The sequence below is a fragment of the Takifugu flavidus genome, chromosome 1 (assembly GCF_003711565.1).
Source record: "Takifugu flavidus isolate HTHZ2018 chromosome 1, ASM371156v2, whole genome shotgun sequence".
Classification (NCBI taxonomy): domain Eukaryota; kingdom Metazoa; phylum Chordata; class Actinopteri; order Tetraodontiformes; family Tetraodontidae; genus Takifugu; species Takifugu flavidus.
Window position 1 is genome coordinate 19,283,131 of NC_079520.1, and position 21,240 is coordinate 19,304,370.

The following is a 21,240-nucleotide window of genomic DNA, read 5'->3' on the forward strand; positions in this document are numbered from 1 at the left end:
TGGTGCAAAAATGTCGCATTTTACTTTAATGATGAAAAGTGGAAACAATTACTGCTTTGACGCTCATTGAAACAACATATTGAGCACATCGGTGTAAATGTTCTACTTCCAATAAAAAACAAAAGGAAGACTTGTCTGGTTTCATTCGTCGGTTTCTTGTGAGCAAACATCTTTTTTAGATTTCTGTGGAGCAGAAAAGAATCGTAAAATTAGCTTTTCCACAAAATGGAACTGGGGATTAGAAAAGGACAACTGTCATTTTCAGAACCATACTGCCACCTTGTGGTAAGAACATGAACAAGAAATTAAAGCATGTTTGCTCCCATCTGTCACTTCTAACTTATTAGAAACTCACGTTTCTTTACCTATCCAGCCTTCACCTCTTTCTTCTCACACATCTGACACTGCCTGGATAAAAAAGATAAAACATAAAGCCATTAGATGTCACACAGGTAAAACAATTCATGTATCATGGAATAGAACATGGAATAGGGAGTTAAATGTAGTTGTTTGGTTCAGCTGTAGTTACTACACATCCCATAATGTCCCCTACCCTCTCTGAGTCATCCTCCATTCCCGCTGCTACATCCTGATAAAATCAGGACGCTCGGTGTCGCTGACGGACATCCACTGATGCTGGCGCTGGTTTAACAATGGTGACGTCACTTATGTACCAATAAGCTGTTCGATAGATGGAAGAACTCCTGCAGAAAATAGGCATAGGTGTGAAGTTAGGGGCAGATCCTGTGCACGTGTGTATGTGTGTGTGTACACACCTGGAGCAGGCCGACAGAGAGTCAGGCGGACTTCAGGCGGTGACGTCTTGAATAGCTTCAGAACTGCCTGCAGACGGAAAGCGTTAAACTTTAAACGTTAGCGCTAAACTCGCTTCTTCTCACTATTTCAGAAATGTTGGGTGCACCACATGTGGTCATTGCGTAACTGAAGGAACGCAACAAACTGATCAAAAAATATGTTTTTTTTTGTCCCACTGTGGCTTCATGAATAGAAAACCTAAAAACATGCAGAGGAGCTCTGCCAGTCCGGCTAGCTATAGCTCATTTGTTAATAGTTTCCAGTTCCTGTTGCCAAATACCCCAATCCTAAGTACCTTGTTTTCCTCCAAAAATATTGGTGCTGGTTTTACATTCCAACAGATTTTCAGACAATTTCTTTCTTTCTTTCTTTGGGTGGATGTGCTCAAAAACCAAATAAAAAACAAACAAACAAAATGTCTGGTTCTTGGCCAATTTTCTTGTTTTCTGTAGTCTTCATCAGTTGTGGCAGTAAAACGGTATCTCCAGTCCAGAATATACGCTTCATTCAGGAAGAGAAGCTCCTCTTGCTGTGTCTCCCTCTAAGATTCCAAGGGTCTGACCAGGGAACCCCAAGGGGGCATCAACTCAGTAGAAGACCTGCTATCTGCTCCACAGTACTATGGTACAGAGCTCTACCATATGGCCTCTGCCAGGTCACTCGTGTGCATGTTTCTGCCCAAACTGACAGAAAGAGTCAATGAGGATGGCAGGAGAGCTTGATGCACACAAGTGGGGCCTGTGCTCACATCACTGTGCAACTCGATTGGCGTTTCTCAGAGAATGCCAGAGTTGGCACATTCGCCACCTGTTGTCTTGACAACGTAGAACAGATTCACACTGAGCACATGTGTATGGTGGCATCAGGCACGGGTTCCTGGAGGATGAAGGCGCCGATGCCGAGCCACATTGTGAGATGTCTTAAATTCGAATTCAGGCTGGGTTTAGGCAGATTGTATGATTCTGAATCCAGCACTCAGCGGGTGAATGATTTGGATTTCTACTGATCTATTTTACATTGTTTATTCCTAACAAACTACACAAGTTCATCACCCAAGATGAAGAAATCACATAATGCCAATGCACATATAACAAATGTTAAAGTTCAAATGTACAAATCTGCCGCACAAGCAAATCCGCTTTTGCGTGACTTGAGATGAGGACGTACTGGATAAGTGAGTTTCTTAAGTGAGTGTCCGTTGATAGCTAACAGGACGTCTCCCTCCTGGATCCTCCCGCTCTGCTGGGCTGGCTGCCCCGGGAACAGCTTCTTTATTCGGACCAACGTGCCAAAATCCCGCATGGGAGGAACCAGTTCGCACATCAGGAAACTGAAGCCGAGGCCGCTGCTGCTCTTAGTCAGGGTCACTTCCTGGGTGTTTTCTGGAAATCAATCGATAAATAAATCCAAACGTTGAGAGAAATCTGGACTAAATGGTCCGTTATATCCACTAAGAGGGCAGCCGTGTGACTCTGTGGCTACATAATGAGTGGCTGCAGTAAAAGTGCCGCAGCTAAACTCTAGTACAACACAGTCAGTTTGAACGGTACGTCCTGATCACAGCTTGCATTTCCATTGGGTGTGTAGGATGAATAGCTTCAGCCACATGAGCAGCACGCTAATCAGAGTCTTGTCATTATACAATCACTAATGATGAGACAAACCCATGAGTAGCATGTTGTGAAACACTAGGATATTACTAAATATTCCTTCCGAGCACAGCCTTTAGCAAGTGGCTGATCGTCCTAGCCTAAGGAGGGATGAGAAGGGGTAGGTCAGAGTCGAGCAAGGAAGATCAGGAGGATGAGGATGAAGTGTGTAAAAGTTCACTTTGAAGGATCCTTTGTGTCCTGGTCGACTATCAAACCAAACGGCAGCTTAGTCTATAGGTTCTGACACAGACAGTATTTTTCTACCCGTTTAAAAAACGTGACAGTTAATATTTATTACTCATTTCATTATAATGCCATACAAGAGCCATTTTACAGTAAACTGGTATGTGGAACCCCTTAGACCTGCATGTGGGTCTGCAAAAGAGCTGATAATGCTCCATTCACACAGGAGTGACATGACCAGTGGAATTAAGGTCATTTGTAATGATAATTGTTGTTACCTGAAAGTTTTCTTTCGCCTCTGTCCGATATTTTCCCAATTTTCTGAAAGATGGAGAGTCCGTCATTGAAAGCCTCGGCTTCAGTCTGTGATTAACAACCAGCTTTATCATTTCATTGGGCGTGACGCTGAGATGCATTTCTGCATCTGCATGTGTTGCAAATGTTTTCTTAGGTTTGAGGTGCTACCTACACATAATTTACATCCACATCTTGAGCTAACCTGCTAGCTGCTGCTGCTATATGTGCCTCCTACTGCTGCCGCGTCATGAATGACCCAAAACCTCTGCAACAGAGACCAGGAAGTGGAGCTCTAATCTGTATGATGAACATGCACCAGCTACTTGAGGAGTTGTAATGTTTTCCATTCAACTAAAATCAAGCTGTCGACTACCTACCCTTGGTGACGAAGCTGTATTCTTTGGGAACATCTCGGCTTGTGGTTTTTGGCGACCTGGTGGACAAACAGCTGTTCACCATTTGGGGACTGCTTGTGGAACTGCCGCTGTGATTGGTTATGCTGCTGATGGTGTCTGCATTGACAGAGACCCTGGGTAGCTTCAATGAATCCCTCTCCACGACCAAAATCACCACCTGGAGCAAGAAAACAAGATAAATCGTCTGACCTCAAAATCATGAAGTCAAAAGGGCGCTTGCTCCAGCCATATGTCTGGATTTAGACTGGACTATCTAATTTAAATCCCCTGCCCCCCTTTTGAAGTTTCACTTGAATGTTATGCAGCATATTGCCAAATGCTGTAAGACTTTCTTCTTTCAATCTTTTGACTTTTCAGCTGGTCAAGGAATAACAGATTCAATTTTAGTGATGTTCTGGATTCTGGAGTGACTAAACTTTTATCCAAAAGAGGCCAAAGGGCTTTGATCATAAAGCAACCTACTATGTTACGTAACCTTGCATTGCTTCTGCCTGTACTGCATATATACTATACAGTATAGCACACACTACAGGTGTTCCTCGCATTGTGGCTTACATACTACAGGTGTATCTGTAGTATGTAAGTATAGTAGTAGTATAATACAGGTGTAAGCCACAATGTGGAGAAATGAGCTGCTTGGCACAGATCGGTGTTCTCCAAGTGAGTTTTCTAGGTTGAAATATCATTGGTTGACAATGTCAACAAGCCTACATGCGCTAGCTGCATTGTAGCATCATGTTAATCGAGGGTAAATATGCTAAAAAGATGTTGAATGGCCAGAAAATCACACATTTATCAGCAAACACAGCAAGGATGACTTACATAGATTGTTTTGTCGGTGTGATGTGGACATTAGTTCCCAAGGAAAAGGTGCTTTTACAGGCAGGCTAGCAGGACACAAAAGCAACATACGAGCCACAGGTACCCCTTCCCTAAAGTTGGTTTTTCTAGAAGCTACATCTCAAGATGACCAAATACCCACCGCAGAGCTCAGTCAACCAAGCTCCACCAGTCCTACAGGCGTTTAGACATTTAGGCAATCGTTTGGATGTGCACAATGTCAAGGCAAAGCTCCAGGTTAGTGTCACTTTCACCTTTCCCTGCACCAGCATGTACCTGAAGTTCTTTAGAAACGAATACACTCTTGGATTCAGCCAGGAGAGCCCCGGCATTGCACCTCTCAGGAAAATATGCTTCCCTTCGGTTATGTATACATCTGAGTTCATATATTTCAGATATATCATAGTTCTATTATGATAAATAGTGAATCTCAGAATCCCTCTATCATGATACTACCGTTACCGTGGTCGCGCCTCTTGTAGTGGGGAGTAAACTAGAGTCCTATATGCTATGCAATGGTTCCTTTACTGAATGTAGCAGTGTCCTTTCTGGTGTTGTGGAAACATCCACCTTTCACAGCTGGTGTCTGTCACAGGCTACATTCAAGTGTTTACCTCGCCAGTCTTGCTCAGACAATCCACAGCCTGGTGGTAGGAAAACCCCCGGAAACTTATGCCGTCCACCTCCAACAATCGGTCACCTACAGGAGAAAAAGAACAACACACTCAAAACAGTTGTTCCTGTTGTGTCCTGTTTTTGTTTCTCTTCTAATAGCTGTCACCAAGTCCTAACAGTCGCTGAACGTCAGTGATCAGTGGTCAGTGAGGACGTCAATGATTCAAAACCTAAATGTACCTGTGCTTAATGACGTCAGTGAGGCCAAAAGGAACGTTAAAAACTTTTTTATCTCTACTTTTATATACAGTACGACTTAGCTGCCTTTGAGTGTAGAGTAGAGTTTCCATATTTGCTGATGTAGCGTTAATAGAAATGTAGGGTAAAGGGCCAAAATGATCCTTGGTTTTCCTCTGAAATTGAAAATCTTCTGAAAGAGAGCGACACTGCTGGACAGCAGGGACCGGGGTTTGGAAAACAAAGGCAGATGTATACTGGCTTAAAAACAAATGTACCTCCCTTATCAAGAGTGCTAAGTCTGAATTTTATTTGAATGAATCCATTCACAGTACAAATTACACAAAAATTCATAGTCAAGTCATAAAATCTTCAAATCGCGTGACAACTAATGACGAAGTTCTTTCATTATGAAATCTGATACCCTGTCTGATAAGACACCTCTACTAGATTCTTTTAATGATCATTTTATTTCTGCTAGATCCCCATTTGAGTCGCTAAACTCTGAGCTGACAAATGCTGGTCTGGCTAGTGTAAACCAGCCCTTGACACCGCAGGCTGTAAGTGGAAGCATTGCTTCTCCATTTGAGTTTATTTCTGTATCTGTCTCTGAGGTAAACAATGCACTAACACGGCTGGACACAAGTAAAGCAGCAGGGCCTGATCAAACTGAAACCTTTTTCTTAAAGTTGGCTGCTGATTTTATTGCAGAGCCTCTCTCACATATTTTTAACCTGAGTCTTCCCAGCAATAAAATTCCAAAGATCTGCAAGTCGGCCTTTGTACTCCTCTGTTAAAAGGGGCATAATCCACAAATGTAGCTGCAGCTTAATTTCTAAATTGTGAGTTTTAGCTCAATTTTGTGAGCGGATCCTCAGTGACCAGCGACAGGATTTCTTTTTTCTTTTTCGAATCACATAATATTTTTTCTCCATTCCAATCTGGTTCTAGAAACAGCACAGCACTGTTACAGCTGCGCTGGAGGTTCTTAATGACTGAACTGAAGCTCTGGGAAGCACAAAATATTGTGTTGCACTTTTTAATGATTCATCAAAAACATTTGACACGGTAGAAATCACATATTGGCTTATATAAATATACAGCTGCCTAGTTGGCCAACTACCTATTCAACGATCAACAATGTGTTCTGGTGGCTGAATCTAACTCTTCCTTTGTGGACATTACGAAAGGGATGCCCCAAAGCTCAGTGTTGGGACACATTCTATTCTCAATTTATATAAAATGCAAAATCTCTGTGACAGCTTGACAGCAATGAGTCATTTCTATGCAGATGACACTGTTATTTAAACTCACTCATTCAGGCTTTTGAATACGGAATTTGCAAGCTGCTATATATTATCCTCACATGAAGGTGCTACCGCAGACAATACAAATGTTGTAACATCCAAGGGAAAACAGATGGAGCAGCTAATAAATTAAATCATATTAAAATACAGGTACTTGGGTTTTAGTTTAGATCAGGAGCTGTAATTAAAAGCCCATATAAAAAAATATTGGTCACTAAAGTAGGGGTGAAGTTCTGGTTCTTTTTCCACAAATAGAACCTGCTTCTCTCAGAAAGAAATCAGTGACAGTGATCTTGTTGCCAAATGTCTCCAGTCCTTGGATGATTTTTTTACAGTTGAAATTTGTCACTGGCTTAGTCGTCTCACCCACCTCTCTCTGAGTTGTATAGGAAATCAAACTTTCTTTCTTTGAATGCACTCAATTGGCTGACCTTAATAAGGCTCTTTTAGGCTCGATTCCTTCTTATTTATGTGCATTATTGCAAAAAAAACAAGCAGTCGCTATGCCTAGTGTTAGTGCACTACATTTGTGTTATCTGTTCCTTGGGTAAGGACTGATTTTGGAAAAAGCTTGGCTGCACCTTTGGCATGGAATATTGTCCTGGTGAAACTGAAGCTCTCTGCAGCTCTTCCACCTGTTCTATCCTGACTGACTAACAGCGTGAGACCACTGAACAGTAATGGTGTTTTAAATCTTAATTTGTTTGTAGTTGGGTTGCAGCTTCTGCATTTCTTATTGAAAAGCTCTATTTCACCCTAAACATTGTATGTTTTGCACCAAACTATTGTGTCCTTGTAGCTTTTCTTATGGAATGTGCTGCTGACCTGTTTGCCAGGTCACCTCTGTGTAAACAGTCCCAATCTCAGTGGGGTTTTATCTGGTTAAATAAAGGTTAAATGAAAAAAAAAAAAAAGTAATTAAAAGATAAATTGTAAAGGTGTAGTTTACCGATAGTAATGGCTACTATTACCCATACTTTATTACTGTGAGAGCTAGTCAGAGAAGGTCATCCTCAATTAGCGCAACACCACAACTGGTCACATTAGCTCCATTACCTGCATGTAAGCGCCCGTCCCTCTCAGCAGCCCCTCCTGGAACAAGGCTTCTTATGTAGATTCTTCCACTACCCACGCAAGCCTGAATGTAATACATTAATGAAGAGTTTCAAAAGAAGATTGCGAAACAGTAATGCCTTGAATCTATTGCCCTGTGTCCTGTGGTTCTACCGTTCACAACTGCATCAAACAGCCAAGGTCATAAACTCACAGTGATGCTGAGTCCCAGACTGCCTGATATCTTCCTGAGCTCCAGAGTAATCTCCCGAGGCCTCACACAGTTCAGCGGAGGACTCAGAGAGGAGCCATCCTAAAGGACACAAAGCACAAAACATGTAAGAAGTTACAGATTGCTAGAGCAAAGCTCCTGGAGAGAGTGGCAAGCCCACTTTCTTTAGTTTCGTGTAGAAAATAGGCTGTGTAGACACTCCCGTGGGCTCTCTGCTATGTCGTGTTAGGTGTTGGACCATGATTCACAAGTCAAGCCAACATGATTTGTGCACAGGTCTAAATGAGAGTGCACCTGTGCACCGAAGACCTTTCGTGGGATGTGAAGCCTGTTGCAGTTCTTCGGCGTCATCGGAACCGAAACAATGTCATCCAAGCTATCATCGGCTGAGCGTCTGTCTGTCATTAGCGTAGTCTGTGACTCACAATTCCTGAACGAAGAAGAGTGAAGACTCATGGGGCTGAGTAGGACTGTGGGGACAGTGACAGACACACATCTTAAAAATACTGGCTCCAGTAAATCTGTATCAAACCAATATAAGACCAGTTGTGTTTTTCTATGTTATGGCTTAGTAATGGTAAAAAATAGTAAAATAGGCCAATGGAAACATTAAAGTAAGTAGATATATGCTTTCAAAAAGAATACAAGCATGTTCTCGATCTTAGTGCTGAGTTTATATTTGAGTAACATAAACAGAGCTAGAGGGTTGAAAGTGTTGATCATCTGAATTGGCAAATGTACAATTGCATATAAAGTTTGTGTTGTAGCTGAAAAGAGTGGACAAACACAGGGCACCTTTTGGCTGTGAGATGATGAGCTGCACTTCCTCGGAGCTGTTATGTATGACCTCTGCTGCCTCACTGAAGGTGACGCCTTCCAGGCTGATATTGTTCAGGGAGATCAGGCGACCACCTGCAGACAAATGTCACAGTGGAATACTGCTGGAATATTCCGCAAAGACAGAGCTCATTTCAGAACCTAGGCACAACCCTAAACTCTTTGAGAGAAAATTAAAGAGACGTCTGATTCAAAGACGTGTTGGCCATCACCATTCCTTACCTGCCCGGATGCGGCCGTCCCTGTCAGCAGGTCCATTTGGCACTATAGAAGCAACAAAGATCCCCAAATCAAAATGGCCTACAGCGTCCTCTCCGACTATCACTATTCCTGTGTGGATACAAATGAAACACATCTTGACATTGAAAGGACACTTGCATTGTTTCTGTTGATACTGCACACGAATGGCCTGATTTACTAAAGGTTTGCATATACCCAAACACAAGATACAGATTAGAAATGTTAGCACATTTAGAATGATTGATTTGATTTATTAATCCTGAAAATATCTGCAGTGGTGTGATTACCTCTAAATGTAGCACATTGGAAGGACAGGGGCAAATTGCTTTATGCACAATAGCTGCCATTATTTTTGCCGGGAGGAGACACAGGAAAAATGTTTTTTTTTTCATTTGCATCAGTATATTGCAATGGGAGAAGAAAAAAACTATCGAGGCATATTGCCAAAGAGCCAAGCCATCTTTGAGCGGCTTTCAGGTTTGCTATAAGATGATTCAATGCTCCAATGACTCCATGCAGAATGGGCAGGTCTTTAAAAGTACCAGCGACACTGGAAGCACTTAACGAACCAAACACGGGTTTTATGTGGTTTCTGGCTTCCCAAGAGTAATCGCAGTGGTCGACTAGCACCAGACATCGTGCTAACCAGCTGTTTGGTGGGTGCAGCAATGGCCCAAGTGTGCCATTCCCTGTGCAATGGATGATATCCTGTGATCAAGGGTTTCAGAATGATTTTATTGTCCTGCCAGCAACAACAGATGTTGCTCCAATATTAGATTTCTTTGTGTGATGTTTATATTTCTCCTTTGGAGATCATTTGGGTGTTTATATGCCTCCTCTACAAGCACCTCCAGCTCTGTTGAATCGAATATCATTTCTTTGAAATTCAAAATCCAATCCTAACCCATAATGGAAAAGAGGCAGCACGCAAAGTCATGAAATTTAGTGCTCCTTGTTGGACATCTTGGTAAATCAGGGCCAAAACTTTGAAAAAAGGACATAAAGCATAGCTCCATTCCTTAGCTTACCCAGGCCAAGCTTTGGGTCTTTCCTTAAAGAAACACATAAAACCTCTCTCTCTGATGAGGTGCCCAGCTTTGTTGGGGTATCTGCAAAATGTAGGGAAACCGCACAGACTTTAACATATTTACACATTAATCTGTGGAAAATATGGAATAGAGAATGAAAAGAACCACATAGAAAACGCAACTAATTAGATGCCATCACATGTCCCACTCTTAACATATGGTTAGGATTAGGGTTAGACCCAAACCCGCTACATTTAATCCTTGATTTATTCATATGGAGGTCTACAAAATAGTAGTAGGTATACCTCTGGCTGCTGGTGAGCCAGATGGGGCTTCAGATCCACTCCTCTGAGACAAGGCTGGGGATCGTATACTGGTGCTGCTGTGCGGACTGCTGGACCAAGTGCTGCAGAACAAGCCAATCACAATTTATATAATCAAATAAAATATAAGGAGGTAAGGACATGGTCAGAGTAGCTTGAAGCTGTGTCCCCTTTTGGCTAACCCGACTGCCTGTCAGGATGTAGACAAAGGTGTATCTGGGCTGACATAAGTACCTGTGCTCACTGAGATTCTGGCGCTGCTGTTTGATTCGGGTTTCAATCCTAGCCGTGACATCATTGCACAACTTGGTGAGGGTGTCGTCTCGAGGCGTGGTCAGGCCGCTGTCATCCTGTGGTGTCTCTGAGCAGGAGAATGTCTTGAGGCATCTGCTCTGGGTGTGACACACTGCTGGATATGGTGACATATTCTCCTCTAGAGGAAAACAAATGGAATCATCATCAGTATTTTCATTTAGCTAAGCAGCTGTGCAGGAGTTGAAAACTACTGACCTGAGACCAGGCTCTGGGTGAGCTGACGGGAGTTCATTTCATTGTTGAACTTGTGCTGGGCGGAACAGAGGTTACAGAGATATTTGGCTATCTTGGATCTCTCTGTGATGAAGGTGTACCTCTTCTTGCTCAGCCGGCTTTCCACTATAAATTTACGGCGCTGATGAAATATGGAGGGAATATTTAGCCCGCAAATACTCTCTCTGCCAAACACATGACGTACTGACACTATTCTACTCACGCTTGAGGAAATTGTTGAAGTCTCCCTCCAGAGGAAATTTTGGCTGGTAGATCGGCAGCCGTCTTTAATCTCATAGATGATAACTCCTTTGGCACAAACTCCAAGGATGATCTCTCCTTCTTGAGGTTTTTTCTCACGCACGACTTGGTGAAACATTACACCATATTCGGGCAATTGCTGGCAACCCTAAGGATCCCAAATCATGCATGGAAAAACCTTCTAAGAAAAGCTTAGATGACAGTACTGCAGGACAGTCAAAACTACTGATCGTGTTACCTTAAGGAACTCAAGCTCAGACTCGTCAGCAGGCATTTGGGCATTGTTGGCATGAAGCCGGGTTAGCTCCCCCTGAATATAAGGCAAGGCACGTTTCTCCATGACGCTCTTGGGCACGTACTGGTCAGGGCGGTAGTAGTTTCTCCCATACACCTGAACACAACACAATACCTTTTTATTTTACAAACAACGTTATGTATTTGAGATTAAATCAAAATCATATTTTGGGTAAAATTTGGGGAACATTGAGAGACAAAAGCTGATTTTTAATGGGAAAGATCACACTAACATCTCTAATTGTATTACAGCCTAACATATGCCAAGAGACTTAACTTTTGTACTGTATTAGGATTTGATAGCTAGAGCGTGCTTTTGTTATGTCCCGGTTTTAAATGTTTGGTGCAAAAACCTCAGGCATGCAGTCACCACACTCCCTCTGCAGGGCCAGGGCTCCCAAATACAGAGCTGTATCCTCATGGCAGCACAGCCGGTCCTCCAAAAGGTCTCGTCTCAGCTGGAGGTAATACTGGTGGTGGGTCTGTTTGTGCCTGTCAGAGAAAACAGTACGTATTAAAATTCTGCCTATATTAAAGGAGAGATTGCTTTCTCTATGAGGATAGGATTGTTGATACTTACAAAAGAAGAGAAATGTCACTGACAAAGAATTTGACCCGGAAGTAAAGGACAAATGTGGTTGTAGGCACTTTCTTCCAACTATCTGGGGCAACTTTGGAAATCTTTGTGTCGTTGTCCACAAAAAAAAACTCATTATCTGAAGACAAAACAGAGAAAGACTGAAAGCATTTGAAAACTATGTGTCCACTTTTTCTCTCTTTAAACTTATTTACCATCAATGTAGGCAAGGCCAAAATAGAAATGTTCCATCAGGTTAGAGTGAGCAACAATCATGTCAAAGACATCTCCTCCTCTGGATTTCACCTCACACTTGACCAGAATGCTCTGACCATTTGGCATCAGCACACTCAGCTCTCTCTGATTGCTTGGAGATTTTCCCTTTTTTGACTGAAAGTAAGTTAAAAAAAACAAACAGAGGTAATTGAAAGTAAAATTAAAGACAACTGATGTTGCCGCTTCACTTTTAACTCACCACGATGGATGAAGGCAGCTCTAAGACAACCTGGGGCTCATCTAACATCCGAATAAACTCGGGACACATTTCCTGCAGAAGAAGACATTGTAAGGCAAAAAAAAACACCTTAAAAAACCTACTAATTTTAATGATTAATACCACTGTTGATATCCGGGCTCACCTTCACTTTTTTGTCATTCAGACTGTTCGTGGACTCAAACTGGGTGAGGGATCTAGAGGTTGTGTTTTGATTGCTGTCCATGTACGGGCTGCAGGGGCTGCGATTCAGCTGCTGCCAGCTGCTGTAACTATCCCTTTGCTGGCTTGCAGGAGGAATCCTGGAAAAATGTGTTTTCTGTTTGGGTACAGCTGCCACTCATCATGACACTGGTTTAAACAAAAGGATTTTGTGTTTTTTCTAAATAAAGTTTGGTTTTAATTTACAACAAGTGTTCTTTTGTGGTATTATGTGCATATTCATAATCATCTATTACTGTTTATTTAAAATTGCACTCATACCCTGTGGGCTCGCATGATCCAGAGAATGTTCTAGAAATCTTCTTCTTCAGTTCCCATGTGGAATTGCTAAAAGAACCACCTGAAAAAGGATTCTAGATCTCACAAAACTGACACTTTCTGAAAGTTGCAAAGAAAAAAAGCCAGCTGGTCACTGCGCGCAAAAAAGGGAAGGTTGCAAATAGCAAGGTTGTAGCCTGCTCTACAGGAAATATATGTTGGTGTTATTTAGTTTATGCTTTCGGCCCTTATGTTGATGGCAGTCACACAGTCAATTATTTTTAATACAGGGTATGAAGGGATATGACCAAGAACTATCTTACTCCAGGGAGGGGGCATTTCATATCCAATTGAGAACAATGTGACAAATATTAGATCTTACTGTGTAATCTGTGCCTGATCATTTGACTGCGATCTGTCAGCTCGGATCCATTTTCAGCCACAGGCGTGTGATCAGCCTGCAAAGAGATCGAGACGGTGTTGAGCCCAGAGACGCCAACAGAGAAATGGTTGTAGAACCAAACATGACCTTAGAGACCACACTGAAAATAAACCAATGCTCACTGAGTTTCTGTAGACCTCCTCCACCAGCTGTCTGATGAGCCGCTCAGCAGGAAGCAGCATGGTTGTTCTGTGATGGAGCTCACAGGCTTCAAGCACTGATAGCAGGTCAGTCCGGCGGGCTGCCACATCCTCGCACATGCTCAGCAGCAAACCCTCCAGCTCTGAACTCAGATGGACTGGCTGTGGGGGAACAGCAGGGTGGACATTGTGTCATTATTGTGTGACAATGAGTACTAGGAAGAGGCACTAGAAGGTAGAAAGTACCTGATTTTGAGGTAGGCGATAATCAACACACCAATAAAAAGTCATACCCAACGAGTACACAACCATCTGGGGATACATGAACAGGACGTTCGTTAAAGCCATCGATTAAAAGTGTGTGTATGGTACTTGGGTACTTGCAAAATCATTCATTATCATTATATATGGTGTATTTAATAAAAAGACCTAAAATCTGAAAATGTGAATTTTACAAATTTGCAACATTCAGTACTATCCTGTCTATCTTTATCTTACTTTGAAATGCTACATTCTTTTGTGTGGTTTTAACTTTGAGTTTACTTCACTTTAACACTGGAATAATTTTCAAGACATTGCATGAATAATTTGGAGAACTATGGAATTTCTTTTCCATAGTGCTGCAGGCTCATATCTTTATAATAGATATAGATGGAGATACAATATGGGTTATGTACGTATTGCAGCCATTAAACTTTTTGTGAAAATCCTTGACAAACTGATTGTAAACTGATTGTGCCAAATGTATGTTTTTACTGTTTTCTGTCTTTAGTCAGAGCTTTCCAACCTTCTCGGCTGCAGTCCTACTGGAAGCAGGGTGGCCTTGTTGGACCTCTGGAGCTTTGTAGGAGGCCACGTCTTCATATCGGGCACAGCTCTTAAAGGCCAAACTCCCATTTGCAGACAATAGCGTGGAGCCTGGGCTCAGCACATTACATATGTTGCCTGAACCTAAACAGACAAGAGGCACAGTGTTTAGGGTTTCCTTCTAATTGTACTTTTAGGCTGCCCAGATGACGCACAACAAGGCCAAAAGAACGAATGGAGGATTGACCTTTTTTGGAAATATCCAGTAAGGCCTCAGTGGTGGCGAGCAGCAGACACCAGACCTCATCCTCATCCAGTGGTGAACCCCGGGCCTCCAACACCTCTGCCAGGGTCACAAACGTACCCATCCTGCATGCAACACAACAACCAACATTAATCATAATAATCCAATAATAGGATATTGGAGAATAAGGATATAATTTGGATTTTCTAAATTCAATTTTAATAGTTTTATGGATTAGGGCTCTGCTTACTTTTTTTCTCCATTAATCTTTAAGATGTGAAATAATAAGTGGAGGTGATTAAAGAGACAACTGTTAAGATTTGAACTCATTTACAGCATTTCAAAGATCAAACAAACGTATTAATCAAGACAGAGATTGATGCTGCATTCAGATATTCCAGGCATGTTTTCTATTTTGGAAGGGGTTTTGAACTGAAAAAATGAATTTGTTGTTTAATCAAGAAGATAATTGTATTTGTTTCATCTTCAATATTTTATACAAGGAATATAAGGAAACGACATTGGGTGACTTTTATTTCATGGGGGTGTAAAAAAAGATGAAATCGACTAACCAGATAACAACAATAACATTTTTCCTAAGAGAACTACAAGCATGAATTTGATTTTTTGATGAGATTATATAATTTGCCATCCAGGTCACCACATATATTTAACTCCACCAAGGGAGGAGGCTATGTGAGAGCAGGGATTGTTAGCAAGTTAACTTGAATAGTTATGAACAGATTTTAATGTAATTTTCAGTAAATGTTTATAATGGGCCAATGTTCTGATGTTATGTAGCTTTGTATACACACACACGCGCACATACACACACACACACACACACACACACACACACACACACACACAGTGTGAAGTGGTGAAGGTGTGTACTCTCTAAATGTTTTTCTATCTGTACATTTAATTAATGTTTAAAAATTTAATCAAGACAACAAGTTAAGACTAAACAGGAATGGTTGCTAGACATTAAGCTGCTGCATTACATTGCAACTTGGTCACAGCAGGGGTTAACCGGAAGAGTTTCGAGAAGATTTTTCCCAGAACTTCTTAGTGTGTGAACTAGAATCCCACCGTACTCAGAGCAAGTCAAAGGTCAAAGTCTGAGAAAAACAAGCTCAGGGTTTAGTGGAATTATATCTAATTGACACAAGCAGGGTGGACCCTCATACACTTCGTGTATGTGGACATCTTGTGAAAGAGATATATGGAATATAATATATGATATATATGCATATAATATATATTCAAGTTTTTACAACCCATTTCTTTGTGTTTCACCAAGAAGTAAAAGTAAAATATACAGTTTGTAACGACCTTTAGCGACATTTATGTCCCCAGTTAGCAGAATCTTCATTGGTCAGCAGCCGGATGTGATATTCCCTGTTACATTAGAGGATTAGAGGTGGACTGTGGACTGTCATTCTTCAACTGATTAATTGAATGTTCTTGTTAAATGTCTGCCTGCCTGCCTTTTGTCTAGAGTTCTAGAGAGGCGGGCTGCTGTGCGAGCTCTGCCGACACAGAAAACCAGAATTGATAACACTGACAAAATGCAGACATACTCTGGACTCTTTAAAGTGAGATAGCTTGGGTTGGCTGGCAAAGTAAAGTGCAGACCTTTCTCTGGTGGCAGCCAATATGTCATTTTTCCATGCCAGGAAAACTGATACAGATAAAAAGATGCTGGTTTCATATGACACAGCATATTCTGTTTACTTTTGTCATTTTAAAAACATTTTAACCACAGAGGTCAGAGCAACTTTTAAGTCAGACTGCTGATTCCATATCCTTTTAGCAAACACATCAATCATTCTAATATGTTTACTTGCAAATACAATAGACAGGTTTATTGAAAGATGTTATGATACTTACCTTATCTCACCTGATGTCTGAAGAGAATCCTGTTAAGTTCCTTCAGACATCCACTACTCGGGACACTAATCCTTCCTCCTCTTATGCATTCCTGCCATACTCAGCCCACCTCACCCTGCTCGGAACACAGCACCTCATTTCCTCACGATACTACAGCAGCAACACAGCTCCGTAGCATAGTTTGCGCCCAACTAATGACGGGTTGCTGCTGTGTTTTCCTTCATTTTTGACTATTTTTAGCAGAAGGAGCATAAGACCTTAATTGGATTTGCAGGGCTAGCTAATAGCGGATGGGGCAGCAAAGGACCAAGCCATTGTCGGCAGCACTGTGTTAATCTGATGTTTTAAGCACAAGTGACACATAAATTGTCCCAATTTCTACAAGGTTATGATTTATCTATATCCTCTTTGGACCAGCATGTGTAACATCATTTTAATGTTTATTGAAAGACCTGGCTTCATTCCAAAATCCTAAAAAGATAAATTAAACTATTAGTCATTGTGAAATAGGGTCCACTGTTCCATTTTAATAAAATTGAAAATACATTCAACCAATGTTTGTGAAAGATTCAGATGACTTAACTTTAACTAAAGAGAGGACCTACAGGGGAAAATAAATCATGCGATCCTCTCAGGATTAACTTCCTCAGACAAATTGAGCTGACACCTGTGTCTGACCTGTAGCATGAAGTTTAAGAATCAAATATATAGAAAAAGCTCATAGCACACTGCTTATTTTATACAGAAAGTCAATAATTTCAGTTTATTTCTTAGAAGACAGGGGATGTCAATTACTTTATGTGGGAATAAAGAAGGAAAATTGTGCTCAATAATACATTTGAACTGCACTTCAGCTTGTGAAATTCCATCATGTATATTTCATTTTGAAACTCAAACCTCATAAAATTAGAATATGATGCATGCTTGTTTAAGTTTTAGCTGCTCCAAGTGAGATGTGTATCTAACATGTGTATCTAAGGTAATCTACTGCAGTCAACCTTTCCTGTGTTAAAAGAAAATGCAAATAGTTGTTTGCCCCGCAACATGACAAATGTACACATCAACACTTCCTGTAATGTAAATGTAAACAGGACGTAGAAAAAAAGCAACTGGGAGATATTTTTTTACACTCCCTCTTTAGTAAAAAAAAACAAAACATTATTTAATGCGGGTTTTTGAGTGTAGAATAGGTGTTTCGGTATTCTTTAAAATACTGTGAGAAATATAAACATTACTGAAACGTACACAAGGTTTGTCTCTTCCTGTTGGTTGCAAACCGTCGTTTCCGCTTTGACGAAACGCGTCGGAGCCGGGAACGCGTTGGCGGTCTTGAACGTCCCCCTGTTCCTCATTGTGCAGCCGAGGAAACGTCGCAAGCTTTCGACGACGTTGGTATGAAATGGCAGAAACTGCCTCTGTCACGGAAGCGCAGGGATTCAGTAACATTGGAACTCGATACTTACTCCATCATGTCTGCGACCTGCTAGCGTGAGCGGAAGCGGGAGAGTGTCTAGAGGGAAAAGGGATTAGGACTTATTTTTTCCCCCAAAAAACAAACGACCGGGTTGTGTCTCCAATAGGCAGCGAGCAGCGACTGCGGGTCGATTCTGTTGGAATTAAACGGAGGGGGTGAGTGCCACATATGGCCGTTTTTATTCCTCCCACACAATTCCGATGTTTTATTAACAAGGTTTGGGGAACGGGAACCAAATGATGTGTCTTCAGTAGACTGTCGCCTCTCCCTGATACTATTTTCAACGCGAACGGTGACCACAGCAGGCAGGACAGGTCTGGCCTAACTGGGGGGAAATGGGCAACCGGACTGTGTAGCTACACTGGCCAGCACACGTCTCTAACGCATCTATGTCAGCAGCACACACAACCACGCACACGCACACACACACTTTGGCTCAGCTCCTCGTTTAAACTGCAATCTGGGTGGTGTTCCGGAGAGAAACGTTCATGTATGGCGCCGTGACCTCCATTCTGTATTTTCCTAAACACGGTAACACCACGGAAACCGTCATCCCCCATTTGTGCCCTTGAATACAACCTGTGTAATGTGTCCTCGCCGATACACAATATTTTATCGCGATAACACAGTACGATCGATGTATACATTGAAACGTAAATCACGGCGCTATATTTTGCATACGCATGTCTGTTATTTTCACCCCAGCTCTAAACAACTTACTTATTCACATTTGTCTATATGTGCAGCGTCTGATTATGTCATTTTTTAGATGTGTTGGATAATATCAGTTGTATAATCACTGTTGAAATGAGCAGTAAATACAAGAGGTCCTGTTAGAATTTGCACAACAGTGACTTGTCTTTTGTGACTTGTCTGATCAGGCTGCCATTGCTTTACCTTAAACTATCATTTTATGGGTTGATACTGAGCTTCGGCAGCTTTCCGCAGGCCGTGGGAAATATTAACTACTTGGAACATCAGGAAAAAAACAGCAAAAATATAGATGAAGATAGGATATTGGTAAATTCGTGTTCATAGACATTTAACATTTTTCTGGTATTACAGAGAAATCTTTAGTTATCATAAAGTTGCAAAGGTGCGTCTAAGTGATTTTCTTTTATTTTGGAAATGAATTACCTGTAAAAATATCTTTTGACTCATTAGTTTGGGTGAATTCAAAAATGTGTAACTGTTGCCTGTACGAACCTGATTGCCAGGTTGCAGATACCACAGCGGCATACCAGAATTAAAGCTGCCACGCACGGCTGCATTTTCCCGTGTCTTGTCATGTTTAAATTCCATTATTTGAGTTTTGTTTTCCTGCAGCTCTGTTTGGAGCTCACACATCAGGAACGGCTATGTCTTCCCAATAAAATCCTTTAATTAAAAAAGTAGGAAGTGTGGCTCACACATTAATATTAGATTTTCTCTAGGAGAGTTTCTCATGTCGACTGCTGTACAGGGTCGGGGTGTTTGGAGTTGGTGCACATGCCTTTTTTATTAGATGATGATTCATTTAAATGGGATCGGTGGGATTTTGACTTATTTCACAGTTAGGTGATGCTCTTTAAGGAGTCTAACTCGGGTTGAGAACATCTCATCAAGAAGATGATTGTGACGACCAGCTGTAGGGAAGAATCAAACTTTCTGACAGGGTTCTCTTCACATGCCGTCAACATATCATGTCTAGCTGGTCAGAAATCTGTAGTACGCCGTATGCTGCCGCAGGAGGTCTCAGACATTCAATTGATTTGAGTCACTCACAGTTTTTACTGCATTGTCCCTGCTGATTTAAAACTCACAATATCAATGCAACAACTGGGTCAATCTGGTTGTACCTAAAGTTTAAGATTGCTTTTAAACCCAGTGTTGCAATGAAGGGAGGTGTCCTGTGCCTGGGAGTTACAAGAAAAAACAGCAACAAGTTGGCAAATCCGAACTAATAACGCCAGTTCAACCACTGGGCATCGGCATTTATGAGGGCAAAGAGGGGCAGACTGCTGGACAGACCACTGCCACATTGCTGGATAATAAATTCCAGAGACAGATTTGCCATGAATACAAATCCTCTTCCTATCTGAACCTACCTTTCCAACTATACAATCTGCGAGGGAACAATTTAATGTATTCAAAGAGGTGCAGGCAGTTTGATTTCCAGTAAACCCTTGAAGCAAATGTCTTTTGGCCAAGTTGAACTGCTCACTCAGGACACTGGGGAGCTCTTCAAAGTGTGGTGATGCACGTAAATAAAAGCTGAGATAGAAAAAAAGGTACTTATGTCACCAAATCTGTCTTATGATGCATCTAAAGGCAACATCTTAGGTTTTAAGCCATCAGCAATTATTCTGTCACCTTGTTTACCAGGACAACCTGTCTATGGCCTCTTTTTGGTTGTGTTTATATTATGTCAGTAGTGTTTTTTGAAGACATTAACTCACAGTATATCGATGAAAAGCAACGTTGAATTCATCAGAAAAAATATCTGTGTTTGTGTTTCTGTACTTGTGACTGGTTACACTTTTGACGTTTGGGTCTGATGTTTGGAAAGAATGTCTCTTGCTGTGAGATAAAATGAAAGTCTGATCTTTTATATCTGTCCCTGTTGCTCAACGTGAGACCGTAGCCGAGGTTCCCCTGCAGGAGAGCCGAGATGATTATGTTAGCCAAAGGAGAGATGAAGATAAAAAGGAATCAGAAAAGCATCGAGATTGGAAGGGGGGACAATATAAATCCCACATTTATATCTTAATATAAAACCTTGCTTTATTCTTTTTTATTTTGGCCATGTCTGTTAAAGCCCAAAACACGCTATATCAATTTCTTACAGTTAACTTGTTTTGATTTTGCTTTTGCTTTTCCTAATCTCACCTATGTGATTGCACTCCTGCCAAATGAAGACAGAATGATGATCAGTGGCTTTGGTGCAATAATATCATCTCCATGAGGGAACCCTCTGGGGCTTAGGGGTGTGTTTACCGAGCTAAGAGAAATCCAGAGGTCAGCTCGTGGCTCGTGGAACGTGCAGCTATTGTGGCAGAGCTGACCCCCTCAGCCCGATGTTCTAAATCCCATTAATGATTCCTTGTATTCATCCCTGTTTTCTGCCTCTCTGCTTCCATCATCACATGAATTTCATACAGCGGTCATTACAGTTGATACCCCCCTCCCTGGTGCAAGATTGTGTGCACGGCTTGTGCAAAAATAGTTTTTTGACTTGCATTGCATCATCCTGACTACTGGATGACCGTGCTTGATTGGGACATCCTTTTGGGAATACATAAAGCTTGTCATCAGTACCAAGAGCAGCAATGTCCTCTAGAGTTGTGTGGGGGACAATTAGCCTTGTCGTCAACTCTTGGGAAAGCTTTTAATGGACAATCAGACCTACAGCACAAGCACTCCATTAACATTTAATCACCTTAATATTATGAGCCTTACTGCTATTCTTTTTTGTGCTTCTGTCATTCATGTTACAAAAATTTTGGCCTTTGAGTGTGTGAGCTTTGACTTAAGAAAAACTCTTTTAATGTG

General features: G+C 41.5%; 2 protein-coding genes across 9 annotated transcripts in view; one reads left to right on the plus strand and one right to left on the minus strand.

Moving 5' to 3' along the window:
• Window positions 1-17,533, minus strand: frmpd2 (FERM and PDZ domain containing 2). Of its 5 annotated transcripts, none has more exons than XM_057030038.1 (30): window positions 16,236-17,533; window positions 14,346-14,467; window positions 14,079-14,242; window positions 13,538-13,603; window positions 13,274-13,453; window positions 13,092-13,167; window positions 12,713-12,791; window positions 12,375-12,531; window positions 12,212-12,283; window positions 11,952-12,126; window positions 11,740-11,875; window positions 11,513-11,651; window positions 11,104-11,256; window positions 10,828-11,013; window positions 10,587-10,746; window positions 10,311-10,509; window positions 10,059-10,159; window positions 9,754-9,834; window positions 8,708-8,815; window positions 8,444-8,560; window positions 7,943-8,118; window positions 7,631-7,729; window positions 7,420-7,501; window positions 4,819-4,904; window positions 3,326-3,521; window positions 1,984-2,198; window positions 777-843; window positions 554-704; window positions 366-408; window positions 1-183 (listed from the first exon to the last, which is right to left on the minus strand). In XM_057030038.1, exons 2-28 carry the CDS (start codon window positions 14,464-14,466, stop codon window positions 667-669), a joined length of 3,429 nt encoding a protein of 1,142 aa, XP_056886018.1. In that variant the 5' UTR covers window position 14,467; window positions 16,236-17,533; the 3' UTR covers window positions 1-183; window positions 366-408; window positions 554-666. The 5 variants fall into 5 exon arrangements, with proteins under 5 accessions (XP_056886018.1, XP_056886009.1, XP_056886025.1 ...); XM_057030029.1 differs by having other exon boundaries at window positions 356-408; XM_057030045.1 differs by lacking the exons at window positions 1-183; window positions 366-408; window positions 554-704 and adding an exon at window positions 2,930-2,972 and having other exon boundaries at window positions 796-843.
• mapk8b (mitogen-activated protein kinase 8b) overlaps window positions 17,524-21,240 on the plus strand; it is a 15,589-nt gene continuing 11,872 nt past the window's right edge. For 2 of the 4 annotated variants that reach the window (XM_057030106.1, XM_057030096.1), the window contains exon 1: window positions 17,563-17,864. The gene's annotated coding sequence lies outside the window, so the exon portion shown is untranslated. Of the gene's footprint in view, window positions 17,865-21,240 lie in introns of all 4 variants that reach the window. The other 2 variants (XM_057030115.1, XM_057030122.1) reach the window with 2 other exon arrangements.